This window comes from Pelecanus crispus, chromosome 1 (genome assembly GCF_030463565.1).
Source record: "Pelecanus crispus isolate bPelCri1 chromosome 1, bPelCri1.pri, whole genome shotgun sequence".
In the NCBI taxonomy this organism is placed as follows: Eukaryota; Metazoa; Chordata; class Aves; order Pelecaniformes; family Pelecanidae; genus Pelecanus; species Pelecanus crispus.
In genome coordinates, this window is record NC_134643.1 from 71,323,914 (window position 1) to 71,349,387 (window position 25,474).

Consider the following 25,474-nt stretch of genomic DNA (forward strand, 5'->3'; position numbering starts at 1 on the left):
AACTGGTGTAGTAAAAACAGGAAAGGAATGGACTGCCATAAATCCAGTTCAGTTAAGGGTACTTCTTCCCTTAACCTCCTTCCCCACACATGGATTATTCCTCTCCCTCCTACCACACACACAAAAATACGGTCCATTGTATAGGACCTCAAGGAGACTCCACAGTCTCAACATGTTAGCTTCAACTTGGCTTGCAGACATGTAAAACTTAAGCTTCTGGAACCAACACGCTTGTCAAAAGGCTTCTGGGTGCTTCAAACCAAATCCCTGCATGCTGTTGGACCGTTTGGAGGTTTCCCCTTCAACATCTTCCTATCCATGTAATTCTGGCGAACTCAGGGTAGGCCAACTGGACAACACAGACCAGCAGAGGTAAACGTGTTAAGCTCAGGACCAGTTCAAGCTAAAACCTTTGGAAAGCATGACTGCCTCCAGGTCCTTGTCTTCTTCTTTTTCTCGAAGCCGTTGCTCCTCAAGGAGAGCCACCAGAGAATCTCTCTGCTCCACTACTTCTAGCATCTCGTTCAGGATCCTCTTCTCCTCTGAGAGCTCCTCGTCTGTCTTCAGATGATCTACAGAGATATTGAAAACTATCAGCATACACAAGGCTAGAAATACGCACATACAATCTATGAAGTGTTCCCTTCTGCTCTCACCTTCTACTGCCATCCTCTCCCGGAGTTCCTGCTGTAATCGACTCTGCCTGTCTTCCAGTTCTAGCTCCCGAGCGCTGAAAGGGAAACATCACAAATCCAAGTTCTGGGTATATTAAAATACTCCATACATTGCTTCATATCCATTCTCAATGTCTGCTCCCCCTCGAGATACCTGCTATTCATTTTACCAATCTGTTTTGGAACAACTCTTAAAACACCTAAGATACATATTTATTAAAGGTTTAAATGTACTTTCAGCATCTTGGGTTCTTTACCTTCAGCTAGGAAGTGCAATACAGCAAGTTGAGCAGATTACGGGTGGGATTAAGTCTAAAAAGGTGTGAAGGAACAAACAAAGCTGCAATCACTGCAAAATTGTACTTTACCTCTACATATCTCCTGCTACTTCCTGCTCTAAAGACAAAATCACTGACCGACTAAGGACATGTCAGGCCACTGCCTTTTCAGATTCTAATGCAGACAACACCTTGGGGCTTTTCTGACACAGGCACTAAGACAATCAGCTTCCACACTGCCTGGGTCAACTGACATACTCAGAAATGAATTTCAGTGAATTTGCAGCATGGGGACTGAGAAAGCTCCCAATTTCATTAACAGGAAAGAAGCCTTACCATCTCAGCCCAAATGAGAGGCACTGGGGTCCCACTACAAGCAGCGGGCCACATGGCAAAGGTGACCGAATTAAACACTTTTGGCTACACTTAAGCGGACTCTACCAAAACTAGGAGTCGTCACACATTATTCCTGCATAGCTCAAAAACACTTGCATGAACAAGATGTGTTTTATCCAAAAACAGCTTGGGAAGGGTTCAGAGCTTTAAACACACATCCGTACTTCTGCATGTGCACAAACAGTTGGAACTTTCATTCCTTATTGCTATTATTCCTTCTTCTACCACTCTTCTGAAACGTACTTGGATTCACATCTCAGCCAAAAATCAGCCTAAGAGACTGCTGACCTCCTGGCATTATAGGGAAGACAGTACTGACAGATCTTCCAATACTATTTGTAACATAATCCCCCTTTTGAAGCTTTGCACGTTCACTCACAATATCATCAGTTCGGACTCGTAGCGAACCAAGGCATTCTTCTCCTGCACCAGCTTGAACCACTCCTGCATCAGCTTGGGATCATCCTTCTTACCCATGCCTGCCAAAAAAGAAACCTGGTAAGTTTTCAGGTAATGCCCTGCAATCCTTAGAAGCCCAAACTGCAAAAACAACAATGGGGCAAAATGTGCAAAGAAAGCCGAGCAAGATGCTGCCAGAGCACTCCCAAGCCGGGTCCATTCAGTTTGCCTAGAGCACACAGAAGAGTGGAAGTCACCTCCAAAAAGATTCTCTTCTCTTTGGACCCTGATTTTTTTTTTTTTTTCCTTTCTGATTTTCTTGCGATTGCTTGTTTCTTCCTCACTCTTACTGCAGAAAGCCCAGATTTCTGTAAGTATTTAACTTTTCCTTTCATTAGAAGAGCTTTATAGATCCTCATGCCAGCTACTTAAATGTATGCTCATCAGAAATGGATTCAATTGCCACTCCATGTGTTTTACCTTTATTTTCTTCAATTGCATGTCCTCAATCTTTTCTTTTACTGGCCAAAAGTAACATCTTGTCTTTTCTTTTTTCAATAGCTAAATAAATCTTTTCTGACTGCTCCTCCTAGCCACATATATCTATCCATCTTGAAGTTCCCCTCTGCACAGTGAACACAGAAACTCCTTCTACTGTATTACACATCAGCGCTGGAAAGAAAAAGAGTCCCCAGACACATTTGCTAATATCAAAGCAGAATAAAAATACCTTGGGCCTTGGCCACCTAGTGCAGAACTCTTAGTTGGTATTTCATTTATGTTAAAACCAACTCCTAAACTTACTCAGTAGTCCACTGATGAATCTCGTATCTGTTAGAAGTTATGCAGAATAAATCGCAGAATGCTGTTCCTAAAGCCTTCTGTTGATACTCATCAAATGCAAGAGCTTACCAGGGGAAGCTCCTTCTAGCAATCTCCTGGTCTGGGCCACTGATTCCACACTGTACTACCTGCAGATGAATGCTGTGACTTATATCAGACACCACCAAGGACACCGGCTATGGGCCTGCCTGTGCGGAAGTGGAGGCAGGAGCAAGGCCTCAAATCAAGCTCAACCGTATTTTTGGGTTGCTGCATCCTATCAGCTTGCACTGCATGTAACCTAGCATCCTAAAGTAACTAACATCCCTGTCTGTGTTTGTTATTATGGATACATACTATCTACATCAAGAGCAGAAACGGTAATTTTGATGCTAAAAATAATCCAGCAGCAAGTTTACTATTCAAACTCTGGGAAACATTTCACAAATACCACATTAATGGCTAGTTAATTCAGACCTGTGCCTTGCCTCCATCCTTAGGATCTCAGAGAAGTGCTGCACTGCAGCTAAACAAGGAGAGCCTACAACTCCTATTAAACTGCAGCTTAGGCTGAGAATACCTGCCTTGAAAAATTGTAATAGCAGACAGACCCTTGGGGGAATACCAGACCCGGCTGTACCACCCGAAGAGCCTCCGGCTCCATGGACTTTATACCAGTGTGTTGCTCAGTTCCAAGCATTCCTTTCTGAGCATCTCTGCACAATGTGCCCATGTGGCAACAGGAGAGGGAGACTGTACATGCAGATGTCCAGTGCTGTGGCGCCATGAAAGCACTGGGAAGTCTCCCCATCCTTTCCGATGCCAAGATGTATAGAAAACAAATGCCTAAGAAAAAGCCAAAAACACAATGCTACCGACCTATGAAATACATAAGTATTTTTAAACAGCCAATGAGCAGGGGAATAATGGAAGGGTCAGAGGGGGAGCACTGACAACTGATGTGAAGGAGCACCATAGAAAGCAGAGTAAGTGGTTAGCAAAATTACACCATGAACACACATAAACAACCCCTTCCCCCATGCCTTGGCAATGGAAACTCTACACCAAACTCCACTTGGGGCAGTTAAAGAATGCATTCAGCAAGACAGATGAGGGAAAACTGGTCTAGCTTAAGGTTTGTTGGGTTTTAAAATTCAAGGATGTTTTTGCAAACCAGTCCTTATAAAGACACAGTATTCCTTTAATCCATATATACTAATCAAAAGGCCACTTAAGGAAGGAGATTGTCTTCCCTTACCCCACCTTCCAAATAATCTTTCACGAGGAACAGAGAAATTGAAGCCACCAAATGAAAACAGAAACTTTTGAGTGTGACGTTACTGCTCCCACCACTGCTGCCCAATGTCCCTCCCGGTTGCTACACCTTCCCTAGCACAGCTGGGACTAGCAAAAGGGATACTGTACCCTTCATAAATTGCCACAGGCTCAGAGAAGCTGGTTACCAGGTTGCTACTGAGAAGGTAGGTGGGTTTGGGGACGCAGCAAGAAAAGGGCTGGGGACGGGGCTGGGGGACTTGTCACTAGCTGACTAGTGCTGCTACAACAACCCAGCTGTGGTCAAGGAGAACGGGGAGCGTGTGAGGTTACGTTACCTTCATGGGCACAGCAAGGGCAGAAGGAGAGAGGTCTACGACGTGGTGTCCCGGCATTGGGCTCAACTTCAATAGGACCAAACGAGGAAGAGGAAGAGGCAGGAGAGGAAGAGGAAGTTGGAAGTGGAACGGAAGAGGAGGAAAGGGGTGAAATAAAAGACAAGCAAAGGACAAAAAGCATAAGAGTGAGAAAGAAAGGAAACACAAGAAGAAAAGAAAAAATACAAGAAATGGAGAAGCAGAAACAAGGGATACAGTCTACAGATGAATAATGTCCCTAATAAGCACAGATAACAGGTAAGAGGTAGACTGAGGTACTGGTGAACTCTTACTGAGCTGTACAAATACCAGGCAGGAGGTTATTGTTACTGTACTTTTTCCTAACATACATTTTTCAATCACATGGTCTTTAACTGAAAGGTTTGTGAACAAGATGTCAGGACGAGCACAGATGAATATTTAACTCCTGCTGATCAATGTCAAATTTCAAGGAGGGTTACAAAAAGTCTCTCCTGCATGCATAAGACATCAGCTGTAAGCAACCACACTACCTTAAAGCTTTATCAGGACCACGCTCTTATCACCATGGCAGCATCCACTGATGGTAAGAGTGTCCTTTTTAATGGAAAATAGTTTCTTCAGACAGGGAACATCACAGAGAATATCTGATTAACGTGGAACCAGCCTGCCAGGATCTGCTGTGTCAAGTATGGTGAGTACACATGTCCTCAACTGGACTGTTGTGCTTAGAGGGGAAAAGGCTTTTACATGGATTAAAAAAGTGATTCACATCAGGGTCTGCAGGGGCAATGACCAACTGAGGGCTTTGCAGAGTTAAAATGGTAAATTTAAAGCTCTCCCTTGACAATCTCATTTCACAAAGCATTTTAAAGCTTACAAGTCCCGTTAGTATCAGTGACTTACTGAATCTTTTTCATCTTTTCTGTCACCCAGTGAAGGAAAAACATTTCTCATCTCTAAAATGGTCCAGCTATTTTAATACTGAGAATTTGCTTTTCAGCCTGTACTTAATGTTACAGAGATAAACAGTAGGAAATAACCAACACCACTAACAGTTACAGGAGAACATATGCACCAGGAAAGTGATGAGCCTGAAACATCAGAGCTAGCAGAATGGAACACTTACTGCTCTCAATGCACAACCGCATTTAGAAAGAGGAGGCATTTCCGTGTTGGGAAAAGGCATAAACTCCACAACAATAATATGGTAAGAATAATGCTTATTTTGGAGAAGTCAGCAGAACTTGATATATGTGGTTTGGAGACAGCTTTGCAGAACTAGACTACCAGCGAACTGGGAAGGCTTTAGAAGGGACCATCACAGAACTAGACCAGCACACAGAGGACACACTGGAGCGAGAGGGAGAGCACATCGGCTTCAAAGCCTGTGGCTGAGCAGCACGGCTTTCTCAGACAGGAATAAACCTCTGTACTGGGAGCAGGAAGGGGCAACATTAGGAGAGGGGTTACAGTTGGCCATATGACAGCTACAAATAAAGCATCATACCAACATTAGTTGACAGTACCAGAACCTTAATTCTAGTTGTTCAGAATTCTCCAACGTCTTCATTTAAAATGAAAAAATGCTAGGGCTTTTTTCCTACGATTGCCATTTCACAGATTAGGTTACAAAAGCAAAAACAAACAAGAAAACCCCCAAACAGCAAAGACACTGTGAAGAATAAGCTTCCACACAAAGCAGAGCATTTAGTGCATGATACCTACTGTACTTTTTATTTCACATCCTATCTTATTCAGCACAAATTCTTCTACATATGCTTTAATACTCTAACTTGGTGCTGGGGGGATCAGGAGATGGACATTTAACTGTATGGAAAAATCTACTTCAGTTTTTCAGGGTTTGAGATTTCATTCAGAATTGTGTGTGTGTGTGTGTATGGGATGTTGATAACTCAAACACAGCTATATTTATACATTTCAAACCACAGACATATAAACTTGGTGAGGAAGTCCCAATTTGCTGCCATATTTGATCTGAAAATAAATACCTGGTATGTGACAATGCCATTCATCTCATTGTGACGACCACAAACTACTAACTTTTGTCATCAGTAAGCAAATGGTCTGATCCTAGGAGAAGATATCATCTTTGGTCTCCAGTAAAAAGCCACAGGACTAACATAGCAGAAGGCTGTAACACAGAACCCACTCCCTCCAATTGTGTTTTCTTCCTTTGCTCTTAGTTGTGTTATTTTTTAACAGAAATATTATCCTCCTGCTCTTGTCTAAGGACAATGTGTCCTTGAATCAAGTTACAAAGTCCATGGTATCTATAATAGTTCTGCTACTGGAAATGTTAACATCGCTTTTCAGTAAGATACTGAACATAACCCATACTATTAAAATCCTTTCCAATTACTCCAAATGTAAATTATAGTTACATCAGTGGATACAGGTTAAATGATCGTTACAATTGCTTTGGAAACAACTTCTGTCCAGCCCAGGATGATTAGCAAGGCTTTAAGAAGTGTTCCTTATGTACTGGAGGTCCTAAACAGTGAGGACAGAGTAAAGTGCAACCTGAAAACTTACCTCTTATAGTTCTCTAAGGCTGTGAAAACTACACCAATTATTGTGCTCTAAAATACATATCATGCAGCAGAATTTTCAATATATTTTTGAAAACTTCTCTAAGGTGATAGTCATTAAAACTGCCTCCCCACCCTTGCTAATAAAGGGTATCGATACATGTGGTAGATACTGTAAGCAGACTGAAATAGGAACTTTCTAATTTTAAGACGAAAACTTCCTGAAATAGAGAAAGACTTTTCACTGACAGTAACAAATCTTTAAGGTTATTCCATGTCACACATTTCACCAACCCTTCAGATGAACTCTTTCAGGAAAAGGCCTCTTAACTGTTTCAGAAACAGAGAACTGGGGAGAAAAAAAGATCATTCGATAAATGGAAAAAGCATTCCCTGAGCCAGCTGATAAGTTTAGACAGTGAATGTATCATCAGATCATTCACATTCCTGCCAAGGTTCATTTTTAAAAAAATAGAACTTCACAGCAAGAGGTCTCGCCGTGTACATTTATGTTTAAAGACAATACTGGGAAAAGGCTGAACTCATCCAGTACTATTAAAAGGAGAACTACACAACACCCTGGTTCACAATATGGTGTGAAAAACTGTCTCATCTACCTTGCCCTTATCAATTCTCCAATTACATAATTAAAATCCTTACATATCTTCTTATTTCTCCCAAAAGCCATCACTAATCCTACAGTATATAGTATTATTATTCTATTAATGTTTAGAGAAAAGACATCACCACTTCACGGGCTCATTAAACTGAAAACATGATCATCACTGCAAGACAATTTTCCTGGCCATGGAGTCAGGGCCAGATGGGAAAAACTCTTTTGATAAGCAAATAAAAAAAAAAAACAACACCAAAACAACCCCCTTCCTGTTTAAGTCTCCTCCATCACCAAAACACCCAGGCCAGGTCTGGCAACACAGGTCTTCATCCACAGCACAGGAAGAGTGCTGCCGGCAGCAACAGTACAAGCTACCCACTGCCCCTCTGAAGCGGTTTGCTCAGAAGGAGCTGCAGAGTAAGAGAAGAACCATTTCTGTGACCATTCACTTAGGTTCCCTCTGTGCTGTCAGCAAGAGCCTGAGGTATGACTATAGCTTCTGGACAGAAAATTGTCACTTTTTTTTCTCCAGAGGCGCAAAACTGCCAACAGACTGTTAATCACAAGTTGTTCCTTTTCAATGCCACAAGCCAACTTTTCTGAATGTGTGTAAAGCCTCCAAAGCAGAGGTCAGCAGCCCAAGCTGCTGGCAAGCAGAGGCATTCAGAAGGGCACATGGGGTGATCAGTACGGAGCCAGGAGCTGCAGCTTGTTGAGGAAAGGAGCACGCCCCAGCTCCCGAGCACACTGAGTATCATGGAAAGGTAGAAGCTCTGCCTTGCAGATTAGTCACATCCCATCAATAAAGTAACCGGAATTATCTTGCCTCTGTGAAAAGAATCCTTTCCCAGATCTTTCTGGGAAATCTTTCATGCAGCCATGACAAGAAAGATCTTGTTTGTCACGGCACCCTTGAGGGATTGCAGTCGTTGCTACAATGGTGGAAACCAAGAGCCAGGCCAAGAATAAATAGTATAGCTCCAAAGCCTCTTCTAAACAAGGAACAGAAATTGTATAGCTACCGTGAAAATATACCTTCCTTTTCACTGTATGTTGTTCTTTGTTACACAAGCTACAATGGACTGTTGTCTTCCTTTCTACTTTTCATTTACCTATTGTTTAAGGACCAATACTTCAGACTGGTTTTGTCCTTTTCTGCTGTAGCTACAAACACTTCTTCATAATCTGAAGCACAGTAGTAAAAATGATCGATCAGGATGAAGAAAGCGCAGCAGAAAGTTTGGGGTGGCAGACACCATTATCCCTAAGCTACATCTCACATTGATCCTCTTCACTATTTGCCCATGTCCTGTGGTATGACAGCTGTGATGATTTCTGAGAAGTGGTGAGCCACTGCAAATCAAAATTACTTGAACAGATATACCACAGACCAAACGGGAATCACATCTTTTGCAAGCTCTGCATCCAAAGACTTTGATTTCTATATTGCTGACTAACCAGGGCAATTTGGAAATCAGCAACATCAGGCAGGAAATCCAGCTCTGAGACTGATCTCAGTTCTCCTGAACCATTATGCTGGCACTTGACCTCACAAGCTAAGAGCACGACACTTTAGAAATTCTTATTCGACTAACAAATTCTGTCACTCATTTAGCAGGCAGACTAAGAGCTCTAATTTTAACTCGGCGCTTAAAATAAGGATCAGTCCAAAAGAGATCAGGAAGACAAACCGTGCATTGATCACAGGAAATATCCTTTCACACCTTTTAAAAATCAGTTATGGTCAGAAACCTGAGTACTGAAAAATGAACCATTCCAACTTTACTATTTGGTGAAGTTGTTCAACAGCAGTGTTGTAAAAGAGCAAGAATACAGCAAGCCACCTCTTGGAGAACAGCATCCACACAACTGCAGGTATTATAAAGTTGAGGGCAAAGATTCTGACAACTACCCCATAAGCACATCACTCAGTGTGTCTACTTAACAGTTTACTAAAACTGTGTAAAACCCAGTATTCTCTAAAGTATCATCACTAGAAGAAACCTGGGGAAAACTCACTGAATTGTCATGCAAACTGAACCACACCTTTGTTTATCCAGCAGAAGAGAGGGGGGAAAAAAAGGTGGCGAGGGGAAGGAAAATGAGGGAAAGCAATAGTTGGAGCAGAATACACACACAAATGACTGCACAGAAGTCTTATTCTTATGCTTCTACTAGACTTGAAGGCACTTCAAAATGCAGTCAGAATCAGCAGAGTCCTGCACTGACCCTGTCTCCCAACACTGTCAGTTTCTGCGTGCAGTTATGAGAGGTTTGCAGACAGAAGCAGGTAAATGGTAATAGCTTGCTTCCAGTACCTAACAAGTACTCTAACTATACTTATCAAGTGCTCTTTCCTGCTCCAAATTTACAGCAAACAAAACATGTTACCAATTCACTTCAGCGTCAAAAGCAGCTGCAGACTGCGAAAACAATGTTTATCCTGCAACTCCACTCCTCTCCCAGGAGAGCTGAGTTTGCCAACCACAAGAATAGGACTGTTCCCACTTGAGTGTATCAGACTCCAGCCCTGCAGAGTTAGATCTGCAGGACTTTAAAGGATATCATCAGCTCAAGTATTTTAAATAAGCTAATAAAAAGTGCAGTTGTTGTAGAGTATGCTTTAAACAAAGTACAAAGAATGAAAAACAACCCCACACTTGCACTTTTTCTCCTCCCCTGTTTGCCTGATGTTCATAAGGCTCTTGTCAAGAAGGGAGAACGTATGTCTAAAATTAGCACTATCAATCATACCAGCTCTCTTCCTTACACCCTTCTTGCCTGTCTTGGCATACTGCAGCCAAGAGCAAAGCAAGATGGGAGCGTAGGGCTGTTTCCTCAGTGATCCCCTGCTGGGTGCAAGGAAAAGAAAGCTGCTCATTTGAATGCAGAGGGAACAACGGAGGTACTTTGCACAGGCAGATGAGGAGCAAACTGGGACAAGGAACCAGTGGGTAAGGAGGAACTGAGGCTGGGACTAATTAAGCAAGGATACTAAGAATGCAAACTACGAAAGGAGAAGAGACAGAGAGGAGAGAGGAAAAGGCGTAAGGGGTGAAAGGAGAAAGGCAGATTTGTGGAGAAGATAGGACCTACAATTTTCTAGAGAGATAATGCTGGGTAGGAGAGGGAGCAGAGCCCAACAATTCTAGGAGAAGGGCAGAAGCAGGGATTGAGACTGTGGGGACCGAGTCAGTGGGAAGACCCGAGCAGGAAGGAAAGACTAGGAACAGCTAGTGGGGAGGAACAGGAGGTCTGAAGGGTAAAATACTAGGACTCCTTTGTCAAGGAGGTAGGATTAAAATTAAATGCCCAAGAAGCAGAAACTGGGACTAAGAATGAAAATGGAAGTGGGGTAAGGAGCTCTGGATGGAAAAAGACAGGATTAGGACAAGGACTGTCTGGGAAGAGGGAATAAAAGGGACAAGGAGTGTGTATCCACCAGAGCACTATATCCTTCCAGCGTCTGGCTCAGAATCTGTGTTTTCAAGTCTCCCCATTCCACAGCTGCCAGCAAACATCTGTGAAATCCACTGACCGTGTCCCATTTCCTCTCCATGAGGATCATGGAGAGACCATGAGCATCACAGAGGGTGACAACCTAGCATTGCTATCAGCTATCATGAGGCAGAGTTCTCTGTGGTAGATCTAAAGATTATAAATCTGTTGATATATCAACAGAATACAAACTCTTAATTTCAGTTGACTTTGCAACCTCTGTAATGTTCTTTTACCATAACTGCATATACGATATACATGTAAGAATAATTACTCAGAATTGAAATGTGACCATCTGTAGCATGAAATGAAACATCTGCTTTACAGCAACATGACATTCTAGAACAGGAAGAGAGGATTATGGCATCTGAGCAGAGCAACAGGGGTAGTTAAGATAGCAATCTGTGATCCTGCAAACTGGAACTTGACCAAGCATGTCAGGAGTTACCACTCCCTTGCAGAAGTTGTTGCGCAATCTGTAACAACTAAATGAAACGCAACTCGCATTAGTGTAAAGAAAATCCAGAATAAATGAATGCCCTAATCAGTCAAAAATTATTACCAATTTACAGATAACTTTTCAAAGTATTTTGTAATTTTGCTTATCATTCTACTGACAACATGACTCTTAGAGTCATGCCCTATGCCTCAGAGACACAAGCTGCCAGTAGAATAATTAACTACACAGCCATCCTAGCTGCTTACTGCACCCAGCAGCACCATGCGGCCAAGCGGAACTCCAGGGGTTTTAACAGCGCTCCACCCAGATGCAGCATCCTGCACAGACACGTTAATTTTGGAGCTGAGGTCTAAATCTGCCACTGAATAGTGACAAGTATCATCAGAGTAATGTATCCCTTCTGGTAGAAGTGTTCTGGCAGCCCCAAAAGCAAACATAAACCGAATTACAGAGGCAATAAACCAATACTACAAAGCCACATACTCCAGCAGGCTATACTGGCTGATTGCATTTAAAGGGATACTGCCCAATACATTTTTTTAAAGTTTGTTTCAAAAAAGGTATTTTGGAGATGAGCAGAAACTTGATATAGTTTTAAAATACATCAACCGTTTTTAAAAAAACGTCAGCATTGTCTCTGACTGTTGGGAGCCCAAGTGACTGAGTCACTGTATGACTAAAACCAGACTGTTATAAAAGATCAAAAATGACCACTCTGGGGTGACTGTCTGAGCTCAGAGAAATGGAAAAAGCAAACACGCAAAAAAGGTAAACAGTAAACTCAATTTTCAATTAAGATTTTCTGCAACACAATAATTTTTTAAGTGACAGTGTCCCTTTAAGTAAAGATTATTTTGCTTTTCATAAAGCCACTATCAGTGATTTTGATGGGATTGCTGTCTCTAAAGAGGCATTAGGAGGAGAAGCAGGAGGAGGGAGAGGTATAGTGGAAATAGCATTAAATAGGGATAAGGGTCTGTTAAGTGTAATTCAGCATCAACCCTTTTACAGCTCCTACTCCATGCTCATAAGGGTATGTGCCAGCCCTGATGGGCATAACTAGAAAGAGGGTTTCAAAGTCTCCCTGCAGAATATACCCCAGGAAAGAATGCCAGAGGGACTGAACGGTGAATGAAGCACAGGGCTAGCGGAGGACTATCACAACAAAATTAGCACAGGGAAACAGGGCAACAAATTAGGTCTACTAAGGAGAAAAGTCTTCCATTTTGAAACGTGAACTTAGGTGGATATTCTTAATTCAGATGGATGTTCTTCAATAAAAAACCATTGCACCAGGACAATTTGGAGTCATTCCCAACAGACAGCTACAGACAGATACTATGTGGGACAGCCTCCCCCTGGAGGAGGAGAAAAACTGACAGTTAAAAGCCTGGGCAAGATCACATTGGAAGGACCAAAAGCAGAACGCAAAGAAATCAGGGGAAGACTTCTAGTGATGTGTCTTGGACCAGGCCTAGAGCATGTGGATCTTCCACTCTGCAGAGCTGGACTGTAATGCACTCTCTCAACAAAAACAGCTTAGATCCAGCAACTTTCTATTCTGAAAGACAAATTAAATGAGACCCTCAGATGACAAGGCAACCGAGCAGACTTTGCTTTCGCTTGGATCCGCTGGCAGATGTGTTCATTTTATAAGAATAGATTTAGGGTGATTAAACTAGCAAAGGGAATTTTAATTTTCCAGATGGGCAAATGCTAAACAAATGCCATTTGCAACCCAAAAGTTATCCACCTACTAAGGGATTCAGGAAGCAACATTAAAGAAATGCAGAACCATGGTGCAGAGTGATGACCAGATTATAATTGCTAAGTGAAAAAAAAGAGCTAAACACTGTAATGTGTTTAGCACTAAATGTGATATTAAAAAAAAAAAAAACCAACCAAACAAACAACATAGCAAGAAGCGTATTAGCTGTGTAATGATGCAAACTAGGCTGACTGGAAAATCTAACAGCAGATTCCAGCAAAAATGACTGAAACTCCTAACAGTAGATTCTCTCCTGACTTTACAGCAAGACAAAACAAGAAAGAAGAAGTATCTGCCATCTACAAGTGTTTCCAAAGTCCCATGAGGGAGCATTTTGGTTTTGTTAGATCATCAACACACTCTGGCTTTTTTGGAAGAAGCAAACGAGCCTCAGAAGGGGAAGAGGGAGGCACTGGCATGACTAATCCTTTACACTGCTGTTAGCTCTTGGGAGCAGGTCAGTTCTGCTGTCCCCTTCATATTAAAATATTTCTTAAAGAGGATTTCAGTTGGTGGAGTTGGACTTCACAAAGGAGAAGCAAAAAACCAGAATGGCCTTCCACTACTAGCAGGGAAGGTGGCTGGAGTGAAAACAGTAAGTAAACTTTGAAATAATCGGCACTGTGGAAAATAGAAGCGGAAGCCTTACACATGGTTTGTGGAGCATGCCAGGATCTCCTATTCCTGAGCTGGAAAAGGGCTTCTGCTACAGCCAGTCATGTGCAAGGGCTGTTTCTTCTTGTTTGTGAGCCAAGGATGGGAGAATTAGGTGAAGGGAGGCGTGGGGAGGAGTGTCAGCAGGGTTAGTGTCAGCAGGAGGTTCAGCTATACATACCACCCAGATGCAAGTCGATGAGGTCACTGTAATAAGACTCTCCCCAATAGTCTACAACAAGGAATTGGTGAAGACAGAGTTATTGAATCAGATACCCACCCTAGCCCCGCACAATCAAAGCAATATATGAGAAAAAGACACACAGACAGAAACAAGAAAAAGGCAAACAAGAAATATGCAGTATACACATGGGCACATATATATATATATAAAAAAAAAAAAAAAATTGTATGTCTCTTTCTCTGTATATATACATATATGCACACACACACAAATATATCACAAACATATATATTGGGAAGATGAGGAGAAAATTCCCAGCAGGCAGGCAAAGACTTCCAAAGGAAAAAATCAAGAAGTCTACACAGAGTACCCAACACTGATGCCTTTGCTGTTCTTGCTGAGAAAAGCAGAACTAATCTGGCTGCTTTCATGCTGAGCAAAATGTCAGAAGGACAGTGTAATTTCTTAGGTCAGCTGCAGGAAAGGTGTACGGGTCGATTTCTTGGAGGTGACTGAGTTGAGGATGTGTGCATATGGCACATGGGTGGAAGGCACTGACTGAGCACTGATGCGAATGGCAGACACCGAAGTGTGGAACGGTGGGCATGTGTGTTTCTGCTAACGCAGTTATCTATGCCAGACAAGAACCTGCACAGAAGCGTGTGGAACAGAGACGTGTACGTCCACAGCTGCTAGAGACAGGTACACCATGAGTCTAGCACCGTGTAACGTTTCTTTGGGGAAGAGACAGATGGGAGTACTGAGAGCACTATTTCTCACTGCATATGATTCACTTGATGTAAAGAGGTGGGTCTTAAATTTTTCAGTATTGATCTGACAGTAGGAGACATTTTCCCAGCTCTTAAAAATGACTATCAAAGTTTATGCTAAAGGAGGATAAGGGAGGAAAAAAAAGGTTCCAGAAATTTCCGATTTTACATATTTTTCAGTTAATAGTTGAAAAAAAAAGAGAAAAATCCACACAGGAAATCAAAGTCATAAGCATGTCCAAACAGGCGAATGCACTATAATACGAAGTACTGTTACATTAATAGCAATCCCATCCAAGATGTCCCTTGGGACACTGTGGAAAAATGGGAAAATTCTTTACTGAGATTATCCTACTTTATCTTTGCAGCGTGTGCCAGTTTTGGCTGGGATAGAGTTAATTTTCTTTACAGTAGCTAGTATGGGGCTATGTTTTGGATTTGTGCTGGAAGCAGTGTTGATAACACAGGGATGTTTTCATTATTGCTGAGCAGTGCTTACACAGAGTCAAGGCCTTTTCTGCCTCTCACCCCACCCCACCAGCGAGTAGGCTGGGGGTGCACAAGAAGCTGAGAGGGGACACAGCTGGGACAGCTGAGCCCAACTGACCAAAGGGATATTCCATACCATATGACATCATGCTCAGCATATAAAGCTGAGGGAAGAGGAAAGAAGGGGGGGACATTCGGAGTGATGGCGTTTGTCTTCCCAAGTAACCGTTACGTGTGACAGAGCCCTGCTTTCCTGGAGATGGCTGAACACCTGCCTGCCGATGGGAAGTAGTGAATAAATTCCTTGGTTTGCTTTGCTTGCGTGTGTGGCTTCTGCTTTACCTGTTAAACTGTCTTTATTCTCAACCCATGAGTTTTCTCTCTTTTACTCTTCCAATTCTCTCCCCCATCCCACCTGGGGGTGGAGTGAGCGAGCGGCTGTGTGGTGCTTAGTTGCCACCACACACAGTGAAATACCATGATGTAAAAGAAAGGGGGGGAGGTGGGAAGGAAAAAAAGTGATGACAAAAGTTCAGACCACCTGTGTACAACAAACTTGCCACCTGAAACAGAGCTTACATTGTCACTTGAAAGACAGCTTACATTCCAAATCATTCATTCTTGCTATGAATGTGACTATCAAAGGCTGAGATTTTCAAAGATAATCACAGAGAACATATTAAGGCAATTAAGTAACCATAGGGTGTGAGATCATTTTCTGAATCAGAAACTAAATGTTAGATTGAGCATTCAGCTTTTAAAAGAATAAAAGACCAACTGTGCCTTGCCTGAGGCTGAGCCAATTTAAAAAAGGAAAAGGCAAGGAGGTAGCCAAGAAGGTGCAATTATTTTGGCGAAATTAAAGTTGACAGTGACCTCCAAAATATTTCTGAGTCTGATTAGTTGAGTAGCTAGTATCATCATATAAATACTCCAACTTGACAACTATCAGATAGTGAGTGAAATTCCTGGAAAGAGTACTGAGCTGTCTGTACCTATTGTTAGGATCTAAATTAACTGTAATCTCTCAGGAAGGTGGCAGGGCGTTGCTGTGAAGAATTTATTGACAGTCTTCTCAGTATAAGTCACTCAGCAAGAACATATTAAGGATGATGCAAAATGGCTGGAAAATAGAAGCAAAATTCTTTTAAGTAAACAAATTCTTACCTATAGTACTGTTCTAACCACTCCAACTCAAAAATACTTTTTTCTAAAAATGGAAAGAGGTCCAGAGGTCACAGATCTGAGGTACTAAAATTAATGGAAGACCTCTACAAAAGCAAAATTTGAAATTCTTCACAGACAGGGAAGATGACTAACAGGCAACATGATAGAATATAATAAATGACATGAAGTAGTTCAGATGGTCTTGTCTATCTTTTTCTACAGTAGAAAAATAAAAGAATCATTAACAAAATATAGAATTCTGTTTCTTTTGTCAGGATTTTCAAGTATCTAGAAGTAGGAAACTACTAGTAGTACTATCTAAAACTTCATATTTAAATGCCTAAGTCAGTGAGTGATTTGTTCTTTCCCTACAGAGAGGGAAGCTGAATAACCCATTCATTACAGAGCCTAATATATTCTCCTAGAACAGTTAATATTGGTTGCTGTCTATTACTTTGATCCTGCATTGCAATCCTTCTCTATTTATGTGGACAGAGTATGTGCACAGGAGGTATACCTCCCACTCTCCCCCATTTCTTCCCCTGTACAAGCTTATTAAAAGGAAATAGATTTTTTCTTCACATGACACCACCACTTTATACACTGCCCTTCCCTTTTTTTAACTTTTGTTTACATGGTTTCATTAGGGGAGGGACCAATCAGAGACAAGAGCATGACTCCACACCTTTACACAGTGGTACTTGCCGAATGCAGTGGTCACCGTTAGGTCAGTATCTTAGGCAATGCAGATGACAAGAAAATTATACTGCCCTCCTGAATAATTAAAGGCTATTGGACGCAGAAATTAATTGTACTTACAGAATGTGATGCCACAGACTTTAAAAAGAAGAAATTCAGTTATTTTATGGCAAACGTGTAAAATGTCCACGCAAGAGCGGCTGGAGAGGTGAAGCACGGAATTAATTTATAATCTTGCATTTCAGTCAACACAGGTTAGAACATGCTTTTTTTTTTCCCCCAACAGAACGTGTTTCTTGTTAATCTCCTGAAATAACTGGAAGAGTTGAGGTTGGTGAATTCTTTATGACAGAGTTAAGCTCCTGTAACCATAATGATCTGTTGACAGAAACATGTTGCAAGAGCAAAGCATACCCTAGAGACTTCCTGAAGAAGAGAGATTCATTTTTCAAAGAGTGACGTGCACTTTTGTAATTCTGCTAGGAAATCCACAAATACACGAGCTCATCTAAGACTGCTTCCATTTTGGGAGAGCTGGGAGTGAGAAGTTAGTTATACAGGGATTTAATTCTGCAGTCTTCCATATAAAATAGCAATTCTTACTCTTGGTCATATGCTGCCCTCTCTGAATGGTTTTTAGCCATTCTTCTATCATTCTTCAATGAGAGAGCATTCTATCATGGAGAATGTTCTCTCAGCTGCTAAGATTTCCTACTTGTGCTGACATGTCTTATGTGAAAGTCATTTAGCAGCTGAGTAATCAAGACGGACTTCCAGATGAAAAGAAGAAAAAGGAAAAGAACAGTTAGAGATAAGAGAGGTAGTTTTAGTAAATGCAGTAACTGGCAGGCCAGAGAACAGAGTGGGGCTACACAGAAATACACAGCATAAGGAAGGAGGCATCACTGCAAAGAAAGAGTTTTAGGCTATTTTTTTGAACCCACAAACGAAAAAGCCAGTCAGATCACAAAACCATTGAAGTCCTCAAGATTGTTCTCCACACTTGTAGTACTTATTTGCTTTGGTAACCACTCAGTCCTGCTGCTTCGGCACACCCTTATGGAGCATCAAACATACCTAATCCTGGCTGAGTAGTAATTGGTGGGAAGTCACGACAGACTTTTCCTCTGGTGAACCTTACTGCTTAATCAAGTTCCATCTTCACAGGCATAGCAGTGGCTCTTCAATCCAAGCAACAAGCCAGAACATTTTCCAAAAACCTGCTCCACTATTACTGTTTCTGTCTCTGACCTTTGTAATCAGGTACGCAATCCTGAGCCTGTCAGGTACATGCACACTGCATTTGCCTGTTGGATATTGACTCCTTCCAATTGAGGATTCTTTTTTCCAAATCATAATAATTTATGCTACTATCAGCATTATCTGAGCCAAGTACTCCTCCACTCATATGCTTGCCAGATCAGATGATACTCATTTAATTTCATTTCAAGCACACATAACATTCCTTCAACAGCTTGACATGGATACCTTTCAGTACACGTGTACATTTCTGCTCTGCACAACTTTGTTGGAAGTAGCCAGTGTGCTGGGCTGTGCAGTGAGGAAGATGTTCTGTGATGGTCCCTTGTAAGGACACTACCTTGATAATCCAACACCATAGAGAAAGCACACACAATTTCACAATTACTTCCTTAACATACAAACAGGGTTCTCTTACTGTGACAGCTTTATGTGAATTGCAGCTAGGAAACCCCTGCAATTTTCTACTGTAATATCCAGTAATATGCAGAAACAGTCAGACAGCCATTATTAATAGTTGGAGAATTACCTCCTAAGCCTCAGGCAAAGACAAGCGAACTAAGTCTCTGCTGATAGGGAAGTCCCAGAATTAGAAGAAACACAGGGAAAACAAGGCCTCAAAAAGATAGTAGAAAAGGGAGAGTGGATTCACACTGGACTCTATCTCTAGGCTATAATGGTCCAATTGCCTCTAAAATCCAAGCAGCTATGGACTACTGCGCAAGCATTTGATAAGAAAATATTAAAAAGCAAACCAAGTTCTGATGGATACCTGCTTCTCCCCGAAGGGCCTTCTCCACAGCAACCCCTCTCTCTTCCAGTTGCCTCTGCTTCTCTTCCACTTGTTCAAGCTGCCGCTGGATGATCTGTTCAGAGAAGAATGGAGCAGAACCTCACCAACAGTAATTCTCCTGCTCTGTCTGCAGCACTCATCCAGCACTAAGTGACTTCAGTCAAATCGGCCTTTCCAAAAGGAAGCATTTGTATTCAACAATACACTGCTTCAAAAGCTAACTGCTTCAAAAGTTAGCATCACAGTCCCTCCAGTGACGACATCCTCCCTACCCCTTAATTTTGCCAGCACCTTGATACGCACTTATTTGCTACAACTCCAATCACCTTCCTAAATGCTGAAGTGAAAGGTGATGCTATTCAGTCAGCTGAGCCCCCACCTCGAGTTTTAAACACATCCCATCGCCTAGAAATGATGCCAGCAGTTTTCCAACAGATTCTCTGGTAATTAAACATTAATTTGGTAACACCTCACCCAGCAGCATAATCTAGCAAAGCAATGATAGCTGCAGCTTCATCAGGTATTATCTGACTATCACTGTTCCATTCAGTGCACCATGTTTCACTCATCTCCAGCTAGAAAGGTGTTATGGTCATTATTTTTCTCACTGTAAAACTATCATGATAGGTTTCAGCCATTCTTTCCATGTCTGTGACATGATATCAAATTTGAAAGAGGGAGTAGGAGCAGGGACAATCACATAGAAATAGAGGAAAGTTCTGTCTCTGGCTTCTCCTCCGACACACTCAGAGGAATGTCAGGATCATGGTGCTTTCACATAGAGTTAACTGTCTGCCACGACAAGGAGATTGTGAGACACTACCTGAGCTCTGTGTAACCTCTTTAGCTCCTCTTGCTTGGCTTGTCTACGGGCAGCTTTCTGTACTCGCCGGGTCAGCTTGGCATTCAGTTCCTCTTCTGTGTAGGCTCTCTGAAGGAAGGAAAAACAGGGACAGATTTTATTTGCGTGCTCAGAGGTATGGGAGGAGGGATGACCATTTTCTCTTCCAAAATCTCAGAAGGGAGGTGTTCTGTCTTTGCCATGGCTGTGTCAAAAGTCAAGCTTCTGTGGGCAAAGGTGTTCATAGTGCAGTGAGCAACAATTTCAGGGTCAAATCAGGAGTGAAGAAGCATATAAGCAACTGCAAAATTGTGATTTTACATCATGTCCCAACCCTGTCTTCCACTGCTATATGAAACCTCTCCCCAAAAATCAAATAAATTTTTATTCTATTTCTCAATAGATTTAGCCAAGTGGATTTAGTTATATCAATGAGTACCATTATAGAGGGGTCACCTTGATTTCATTTTAGAAGAGGGTAAAGGCATGTCTACATGAACAGTTACAGCAGTATAAGCTAAGAAATTATTATAGACTAGTGTAGTTGCATTGGTATTCCCCTCTCCCTATTTTATTCTGGAGCAAGAACATCCATAGTTGGGAGTTAGGGCTGGTATAGCTGGTAATGACTACCAGTGTAAATTTGTGCAACTTTTCTATGAATCAAGAAGGCAAAAAGGCATTTGAAAGCAGAATGACATTCTGGTGTGAGATGGGAAATCCCATGTCAAGAGCAACCCCACAAAACTGGCTGGTGTAAAACAGAGCAAACAACCCCTAAACTAAAACTAGAATATTACAACACCAGAAGCCATCCAAAAGGAGAAAGGCTATGTTTATAAAAATAGAAAATTATTTCCTCCTTTCCTCTCAGTGAAACTAGTTTAAAAATACTTGTCTTTTCAACATTACTGAAATGGAGTTTAGTATCTTATCAGGTATACTAGTTGGTTGTGTTGTAGTCTAGGAAGGCTTCCTCTCATAGACTTTTAAGAGTGTCAAAGAAACTTCACAACTGCATTAAGTGAACTACAGTGAAGAAAAGAACTCTCTTCCTACATACATGTATGTAAGCTTTAAGGGACAGCTGTAAACAGAAATCTTCCATTTCTGGGAAGAGATCTTCTCCATGGACAGTCAACTTTAATGACAAAATGTTAAGACAGACCATCTGAAATTTGCTTTATCTAGATATTGTACTGCCACATTGGTCAGTCTATTGTCAGTCTTATTGTTCTCAGTGAACAGAGTTTAAGGTAGGATCACAGCTCTATTAAAAATGCCTCAGATACATGGTTAGCAAGCACCATCGTTAAAGCTCCAAGAAGTTAATACTTTACTTTTTTAAAAACACAAAATCCACAATAATACCCAAATCAGAAGGTAAAGTGATAAAGGGTGTGACTTTCCTATTCTACGTAACACTGTTGTGACTGTGAAGACAGGACAATAAGAATTTCAGAAAGCAGCAACATTCCTGAAATAGAAATGCAACTTCTGTCTTGATTTTAGCTTGATACAGAGTTTCACTAAGATTTCAGTGAACTCAACAATTTTGAAGGACACTGAAGTGTGACAATTCACTTGAACTCATATTCTAACTATTAAAAAAGAGTACGCATACATATTTAATTGCCTTGAAAACCAATTTGTTCTGAAGCTCAAAGATCATCCACATCACTCTCTACAGTGGTGCACTGCTGTGCACTGATAATTGCATGCATTCTAACCAGACAGACAATTTGGAGCTTAATGCATTTTTGGTAGACAACCTCTACAAAGAATTTGGTGACCATGTCTGCTAACATCTCACACATGCACTGTCAATGTTTGTGATGTTAGTGCACATGTGATGGGTAGCTATGGATTCAATGGGTTAGTATAGGGACATGCAATGCAACAATGGCCAGCTAGTGGGAATGGAGACACTACCTTTGACGAATATGATCTCTTGAATGCCAAGGCGTGTGGTACATAAATCGACTTTAAAGGGGGAATGGTAAAGGAAAAAAAAATAAAAAAAACGTACAAAATGAAGCAAAATCAGTTCAACATTGAAAACAGATGCACAGTAATAAAACAAAGCTGTTTTTAAATGAAACATAAAATTGTGCAAATGCTGAACGTGACCCAGACTGATGAAGCACAATGGAACTTCTGTCTGCAAAATCAAGTTTCTAGCACTCTCCTGAAGGCAACTAGCTTTGGCAGCCTCTTTGAAGACACAGTCAACTTGAAAATACCTTGTTCTAGAGAAATTACTTGGCCTTTATCTACCTATGGTTTTAATGTCCACTGAGCCAGTATGCACATACACACATACAAAATTTTGGCTTAGATTTGGAATAATGGCTTATGCTGGGGCATGTTTGGTCTGAACTGGCTCAGCCACCCATATATTATTCTGTCACACAAGTCCCCATTTACAATCTGATTTACAACTTCTCCTCGGAGTTGTGTTTACTTCATGGTTTAAAATTATCTCTACTTCATAGAAATGATCATTTGCATTTAACTAACATCATAAATCTTCCTCACTGCTTTGTGACAGGAGAAACACCAGATGGGCTCAGAGTGGGTTGTGTCCTACAGTAATAGAATCTCCCTGTCTAAAAAGAGAGCCTCCAGAGAGCCTGAGGAGCTAAAATTATGAAAAGGAGGAGAAAGGGAGGAGAAAGGGAGGAGAAAGGGAGGAGAAAGGGAGGAGAAAGGGAGGAGAAAGGGAGGAGAAAGGGAGGAGAAAGGGAGGAGAAAGGGAGGAGAAAGGGAGGAGAAATCACTATGTTCTCTATCCAAGGACATTCTATGTTACCCTGTAACCCGAAAATAAGGCAAGTAAACTACTTAGGGTCTATAAGAAAGGTAAATTTTCCTTGTGTCATAAAGTACAGAGGGCATTGTGCCATTCTGGGTGAACAGCCAGCATTTTGCATTTTCATGTTCAATTAACTAAAAACAGTCACAAATATAAAGCCATAGAACAACTTCAGCATGTATGCAAACTTCAGTAAAAAGCAGGCAACCTGCGGTAGTAAAATGCATGTCTGATCACAATACCACGACTGTACAGGAACAATGACAAACGTACACACACAATGACACACACCTATAAGCACAAGACCCATGGGGCATTTACATTAGGAATTCTTTACAAGATGCTTCCCTTGAAAGATACTACATTAAACAACACAATTATTTCACTGCTGATCACAAAGAACAGGCTAAACAGAGCAAGCTGTCTGGGAAGCAAGCTCACTACAATTACCAAAAAAGCAGCACAAGCAGAATTTCTGTTTAGAGAAGGGGTTCACATAAAAGTTATGTGGGACACAGGAAGTCAACTCTTACCCATACAAGTAGCAGACAGTTTGTAACTTAAAAAATATAACCCCCACCCCAAATCAGTAGAAACCCAGTTTTGTCAGTCTGGAAGTTCAGTTACATTTCTTTTGACAGCAAGGCATTACACTGTTTGCATGTACATTCTACATCCTTGGACAGGATCCAATAAAACTAGGTAAGTGGAGTTCTCAGATTTGTTTCCTCTAAATAAATCCATTCTCAAAACTATTATTTAGAAAATAGGCAGACGCTGAGCAAAGAAATTCTTAATGTAACTTCAGCAACAGCAAATGGGAGAAAATGAGACACTACCACCACACTCTTGGCAGATCTGGTGAGGTATTTTCAGTGTTAGGATTCCAGGCATCTGCCACTGTCACCTATCCCCTCCAGTGCTTAGTGATGAGATCTTTGTTTTCTGCAAAAGCCATTTGAAATCAAAGTAGCTCAGCACAGGAAGAAAAGTGATCATCAAGGCATACCCAAGTCTGAAAACAAGCAAGCTTACAAGGCACAACAGTAACTCTGTAACTGTTATCTGAACCCCCTGTATTGCATATCTGTCCTCTGCTAGCCACAGGTACCTCATTCTTCTGCATCTCTTGGAAAATGCAGAATTTCTCATGAAACGCCTTGAGGGCATGCAAGAAGGAATGGAAGGGGGAGAGAAAAAAGGAAATAAAATAAAAACAAAATAATCTTCCTCTTAGAAGAGATCTAGATCAACTAGGGAGAGAGATTAGAAGAGAGGTAAGTAAATACAGAAAATTCCTACTTCATTAACTCCTTCCACCAGCCTTAAATTCATTAGTTATTCTAATTCATTCCACTATATATATATACACACACATATAAAGCATTTCCCATGACACTTTAATTTGCAGTACTTCCATAGCTTTGCCATCTGAGCCGATTATCAGCTAGATCCTGCCATTTGAGACTGATTTGTGCACACTGGATGACAGGTTTGAGATAGGAGGCACAGATCACTGTGCCTGTGACACCACCCTATCAGATGCTCTCTTCTCCCCAAGTTTTTTTTAACATGTGAACCAGGCACCATCAGGAAGGTACAGAGGGAATACATTTTTCATACTTCTGTACTTTAGTGTTCCGTGGGGGTCAATGAAATCTCTACTTATTCCTCCAAACCTTGCCAACTCTGTCTAGCAGAGCTTAGAAGCTCTCAGGAATGGAAGAAGGGCTCTTCCCCATTACTATGATTGAGCAGTTCCTTACATTTTTCATTTATTTTTGCATTAATAGTGCCATCCTAAAATTGGAATAAATAGTTTAAAAGCAGCTAACTTTGGCACTTGGCTCTCACCATACATTTTCCACATTATTTATATGTGCAAATAAACTAAATGTATTTTTCTTTCCAGGCTTTTATGGAGACCCACTGGTGTCTCCTCTTTCCTCCTCAGTAACTTCCTTAAAGCACCATTTAAAGTGAAACAATTTTGGCTAGAAAGCTGTTGACATGTCTTACAATACAACATTATAGCACTAGCTAGGGAAGGTTGGTCAGGAACAAGAAACAGCTCGCTCAGAAGCAGCAGAGTTCACACCAGACCACACTGGAATAAGAACACCAGGCTAAGACCAACCCCTATATACCAGCATTTCACAGGGGCTCACTACTATGTATTTCAGCTTCACAGTTGTTATCTACACACACAGACATATGGAAATACTCAGCAATGGACTGGATGATCTTAAAGGTCTTTTCCAACCTAAATGATTCTATAATTCTAAGTCCTCAAAGAAAACAGGGTCAAAATGGAAGAAGCAGCTGATGGCTCATCTTTTCTCCAAAAAGAGAAGGTACTAATTCAGACTGTACACATTCTCTTCTCCCAGAAAAATAAGCAAAACTGCAGCCTGTAGCTTACTTCTTAGTTGATGATCTGTCTTGACTATGTTCTTCAAGTATGCAAAAGTACATTTCTGTCTGTAGTTTGCTTGGAATTCTACCATTTCAATCTATCAAAGAGGCTGGTAAAACAATATCCTAAAATCGGACCCTTACAAAAAGCAAGAACTATCTCACTGTTATCTTTTTGCAATAACATTAGAGCCAGTGAAATTTAGTCTTCTGACATTAAATGTCTGTTTTCTGTAGATCATTGGTATGCTCACAACAGGGACAAAATTCACTATTCTGACTGTGATATTCAT

At 41.2% G+C, this 25,474-nt stretch overlaps 1 protein-coding gene across 4 annotated transcripts in view; it reads right to left on the reverse strand.

Annotated features, from left to right (window-relative positions):
- Nucleotides 1-387: 387 nt before the first annotated feature.
- MICAL3 (microtubule associated monooxygenase, calponin and LIM domain containing 3) overlaps nucleotides 388-25,474 on the reverse strand; it is a 108,388-nt gene continuing 83,301 nt past the window's right edge. For 2 of the 4 annotated variants that reach the window (XM_075707672.1, XM_075707666.1), the window contains 7 exons: nucleotides 21,884-21,934; nucleotides 19,934-20,041; nucleotides 19,090-19,183; nucleotides 4,183-4,248; nucleotides 1,728-1,827; nucleotides 657-730; nucleotides 388-572 (listed from right to left, as the gene is read on the reverse strand). In XM_075707672.1, the coding sequence (XP_075563787.1) occupies nucleotides 388-572; nucleotides 657-730; nucleotides 1,728-1,827; nucleotides 4,183-4,248; nucleotides 19,090-19,183; nucleotides 19,934-20,041; nucleotides 21,884-21,934 (678 nt within the window). Of the gene's footprint in view, nucleotides 573-656; nucleotides 731-1,727; nucleotides 1,828-4,182; nucleotides 4,249-13,929; nucleotides 13,981-19,089; nucleotides 19,184-19,933; nucleotides 20,042-21,883; nucleotides 21,935-23,877; nucleotides 23,926-25,474 lie in introns of all 4 variants that reach the window. The other 2 variants (XM_075707651.1, XM_075707657.1) reach the window with 2 other exon arrangements.